Source organism: Pteropus vampyrus, unplaced genomic scaffold (genome assembly GCF_000151845.1).
Source record: "Pteropus vampyrus isolate Shadow unplaced genomic scaffold, Pvam_2.0 Scaffold25, whole genome shotgun sequence".
In the NCBI taxonomy this organism is placed as follows: Eukaryota; Metazoa; Chordata; class Mammalia; order Chiroptera; family Pteropodidae; genus Pteropus; species Pteropus vampyrus.
In genome coordinates, this window is record NW_011888806.1 from 9,974,623 (window position 1) to 9,979,341 (window position 4,719).

General features: G+C 34.9%; 1 protein-coding gene across 1 annotated transcript in view; it reads right to left on the reverse strand.

Moving 5' to 3' along the window:
• The window catches only part of PTPN13 (protein tyrosine phosphatase, non-receptor type 13), a 176,472-nt gene that overhangs the window by 132,916 nt on the left and 38,837 nt on the right, over positions 1-4,719 (reverse strand). The window contains exon 2 of the mRNA XM_023528410.1: positions 651-770. Within this exon, the coding sequence (XP_023384178.1) occupies positions 651-765 (115 nt within the window). The 5' untranslated portion in view covers positions 766-770. The remainder of the gene's footprint in view (positions 1-650; positions 771-4,719) is intronic.

A 4,719-nucleotide genomic window follows, 5' to 3' on the forward strand; every position in this document is an offset into this window, starting at 1 on the left:
CAAATACCATCTTCCAGGTGGAGTTTTGTAGCATGGCATCAAATGTTTTTGGTAAACCAAAGAGTGACTAACTTTTCCAGCTCCAAAATGCCACTGCCTCCACAGGGAAGCAAACTAGCTATTCAGTATACATTATCCTAATTTAGAGTCACAGGGATGCACATACTATTCTCTCTTCCAAGAATGTTTTTTTCCCTCTCTTAACTTCTCTTCTTTCAGGTATTAGCTTAGGGGGCACTTATGCAGAGAGGAATTCTTTTTTTCCCCTATGATCATGTCAAATCTTCCTATTACGCGTTCTCATAGAGTCACTGAATCCCCTCCCCTGTAGCCCTTATCATGGTTGTATTTTTTACATTTATTTATATAAATATTTTATTAATAGCTTTTTTCCCCACACTGGACTATAAGTTCCCTACAGACAGGGAATATTTTTGGTTTTGATCATCATATTTTCAGTTCCTAGCACAATATCAGGCACATAAATGTTCAAATAAAGGTAGACAAGATCTGAGCTTTTTTAGACCTAAGAGAGATAAGAGAAAGTATTCCTATATACTCTGCCCCTTTATCTATTTTCAGCTACCCAAGACTCAAAATTAAAAAAAAAAAAAAAAAAAAAAAAAAAAAAGGAAAAAAGAAAGCCTTACCTTTCCTGAATAATTCTTGGAGACTTTCAGCACTTTGATTTAATACGGCCCATATTTCTTCCTCTTGCAGTGGTCCTCCCCGAACCTGCAGGGCCTCAGCTAGTGACACATGCATGTTACCTAGGAAACAAAGGTAAAAGATGGTCTACACATCAACAACTTTACTGTACTTGCAGTAATGAAAGTGAAAGTGATGAAAGACTATGAGGTCCTTGTCTACCTAATTTCTCAATATGGCCTTCAATCTAAATATAACCTACACTTAAACTCACAGAAGGTAAAGGAATTGTGGTGGGGGGCGGGGGGGACCCTCAAAACAACCACTTGCCCTAGCACAACAGAGTCAACCTCAGAGACAGAACTGGAGAATAGTAGTGCTGACTACTTCATGGAAAAAGACAGAGACACCTCAGGGTTCCAGGAAGCCGAAGTGCATATGATTAAACCAAAGCAACCAGACCGAACTGAAGGCCTTTTAGATTACTTTTAGTATCCATCTATCCATCCAGGTTAAAAGAGTAGGCAGTGTAGAGAGGGGACCCTACAGCCATAGTGGAGGAAGTCAGGAATAAGATGGAATACATCTATTCACTGATTGACATGTGTATCTCCAATATTACTATAACTATTTCTAGACCCAGTTTCACTGCTGAAAGGGTTCAGAACAGGCCTTCCCAAGATGTGCCACTTTGGCATGTGAATTATTCTGAGCTGATGGCAATTGAGATGCTATGCAGGCTCATGAGAAATTTTACCTCTCCCTTAAAGAATTTAAATGTGAGGCCTAGTTCACAGTAAGAATTAATTTCTAGAGATAACTTTTTTGACTTATCTAGAGGAAAGGGTAAACATCTAATTACTGAACATCTGCTCTTCTTATTGTCCTTTAAATGTCATTCCTCCCCTCTGAAGCCCCCAGGTGCCTTACCTCATCCTTAGCTCAGAATGCCATATATACTTCATTTTAACTTTCTGTTTCTGGACCTTTCATGTATGTGGGGTTCTCATGGGTACATATGTAATTAAATTTGGTTATGTTACCTTGTTAATCTGTCTCATGTAGATTTAATTATTAGACTTAGCCAAAAGAACCTTGAAGAATAAAGGAAAGTTTCTTCCTCCCCGATACTGCAAGCTTTCCGTTTGCCCCTGGGAAAGTCATTTTACCTCTAAACTTCAGTTTCCAATTTGTGACAAAGGAATAATAATAATGGCATTTGGAAGTGATTATGACATAGAAAGAGGTTATGCCTATAAACATGTTTTGTAATCTAAGACTCTACAGAAGTCGAATTAATAAAAATTTAAAAAGTTTCCATTGTGGTAAAATTTTTGTAGGGTCAATTTCTTCAATGGCATTCAATTAAGTAGATGATATACTGATGAAATTTAAGGTTTTCTATGGGGCTCAATAACCTTATTTTTATTTTGGAAGAGAGAAATGCAGCTAGTCAAAACCTTTTAAATAGGTTTTCCTGAATTGATACATCTTGAAAAGAAAATTGCTCTTTACAATGATTGCTAAGATTTCTATCCAGACCAAACCAATTTGAGCATAATATATACTGTATACCTCATGGTAGGCAGAAGCAGATAGGTTCGGAAAAGAAGCTAGAGAGAATGAAAAATGTTAAATACGTATCTTCTGTACTTATCTTTCATTAAATTTTAAAATTAACCTGTAAAAATGTTTGTCAAAAGAAAAGCTAATACTTTCTTTTAACTTACATTTATGATAATTTAACTCAGACTGAAAAAAAATCAGCTCCAGCTACAAATGAGGCTAACCTTATCTTGTTACTTTCCTTTTCAAATGTTTATTATAGTATTTTATGCACAGAGTTTCCCTTGATGGGTGTCTACTTAAATGCACAATGTAGTACTTAAAAGGGAAGATATAAGATATTGTTTTGAAGAGCCAAAAGAGTTTTTATTTAGCATGTATAAGAAGTGTGATTATTTATTCAGATCCCTTCTCCCACTACCAAAACTCTGTAGGTTTTTCATGTACTTTATTATATGATAAAAAAAGAAAAGGAATTAAATTAAATTCATTAAAGGGGAAAACAGAAGTTTCATTCCTGTTTAAGTGATATCCAAGTTATTATCTTGCAAATAAAATGCTATATTAAATTGGAAGTTTAAACAGAGGCATCAAGATACTATTAGCAATCCCATACCAACATGACTTGTGAGAAAGACTATCCTGTTGCAAATTTCCCTGTCTGAAAACCGGTTAGATAGCTAGCTCTAAAGCCAACACACAGGGTATAAAGAGTAGAGAGAAAATTGCATAAAGAGAATTGTGCTGAAGAGAGTTTTGCTGATTTTCTCGCTTCCTGAAAATGGGAAGGGTGTGGAAAAAATGTCATTGTTTTTCTTCAAGCCAGTGAAAGAGGATTCAGTGGGACCCTTTGTAGTGCTTGATGTGTGTTCTCCAGAGTTGGGGAGACACCATAGACTGGGCCTGATACTTTAGGCAGCAGACAGTGGGGAGGAGAGGGCACACAGAGAGTCAGAGTGAGGCAATATGCTGAATTGGGAGCTAGCTACTCTCATCAGTATGTGTGTGGAGCGGGGAGCAGGGGACAAGAAGCAAGATGATGCAGAGGATCGGCCCAGAGCTAATGAAATCCTATCAGATGATAAAAAGATCCCAAAATGTATATTGATTGTGGTAATGGTTCTACAACTCTGTGCTTATATTGAAAACCACTGTACATTCTAAAAGGGTGAATTTTATGGTATGTGAATTATATTTCAATAAAGCAATTAAAAAAAAATACTACTGGAGGTTCACAGCACCACCAGAAGGAGAATTAATTGAAAGGGGGTGGGGAAAGAAGAAAAGAAAGAAGAATTAGGTATTGGCTAGTAGGAGGAAAATGTTTTTGAAGTGTCACAGGTATTTTGGTTCTAGTGAAGGACTCTGAAGAACTCACAAAAGAGAAAGGGTCACCTCCCTCTTCTCACTCTCCCTCTCATTCCATATACATATATATATATATATGTGTGTGTGTGTGAAAATTTAAAAAGTAACTTTTCAGCAAAACAATTTTTTCATTACTTGACTTTTCTATCTTCAAAGTTGACTATACCTTTGTCACTTGATTCAAGCACGTCTGAATTATATTTTATTAACCCTGTTAATTTTCATTAAAAAATTATTTTTTGTCTATTCGATAAATTTCTATGCATCTTTGGTTGGAACTTGTTAGAACTTTGAAATATAAAAGGAACATTCGTTTTTGTAAAACAATGTAATCTAACAGAATAGGTTTGTTATTTTTAATTTATAGCTTTGCTAGAAAAGATGTTTTAAGATTTTTAAAAATTGCCTCACCTCTGTAATCACCTAATCTCAAGACTTAATGTAATGTTAAAGCAGCTTTCTAAAAATCAAAGAAAGAACAACAAAATTATAGTTTATAAATTGTCTGCCATCACTATCTTTGGCACTTGCCTATCACTATCATCTCTCTTAGTTATTTCTATTCACCTTTAATACAGCTCTCCAGACCATTAGCTCTGAAGAAAAGAAGACAAGGGAATGAGAAAAATTCAGAAGTGGAAGAGGAATACAGAACAAATAAAAATAAGGAAGTGACAAAAAAAAAGCTTTAAGTCAACCAATAAATGAGAAAAACAATTCTTAAGCCTATTACTTCAATTGCTTCCTTTATTTCTTTAGGCAGAAATAACTAGATAACCTGGGGTACAGATATATGACTGGCATTATTTTACTATCGAAATGGTCCTGCTTTACAATAAACATAACCATATTATTTAAGTTTGTTTCCTTGAAAGTTGTGGGCTATAGGATAACTAGACAGTTTTTGGAAATACTTCCAAATAAGAAAAAATAATCATATTATATTACCAGAACTATTATTATGTCTTTGGTCAACATAGGTATTAATGTTATGATCTTAAATCTATGCTCACAGTTAGTTAAAGCCACAAAAGAATTCCATCAGATGTTGTTTTAATCTTTCAGGATTTGTAGCACTCACAGATAGGAAACAGATAAGTGATTTGTACAGAATGAAATAGTAAACAGATTAACTGA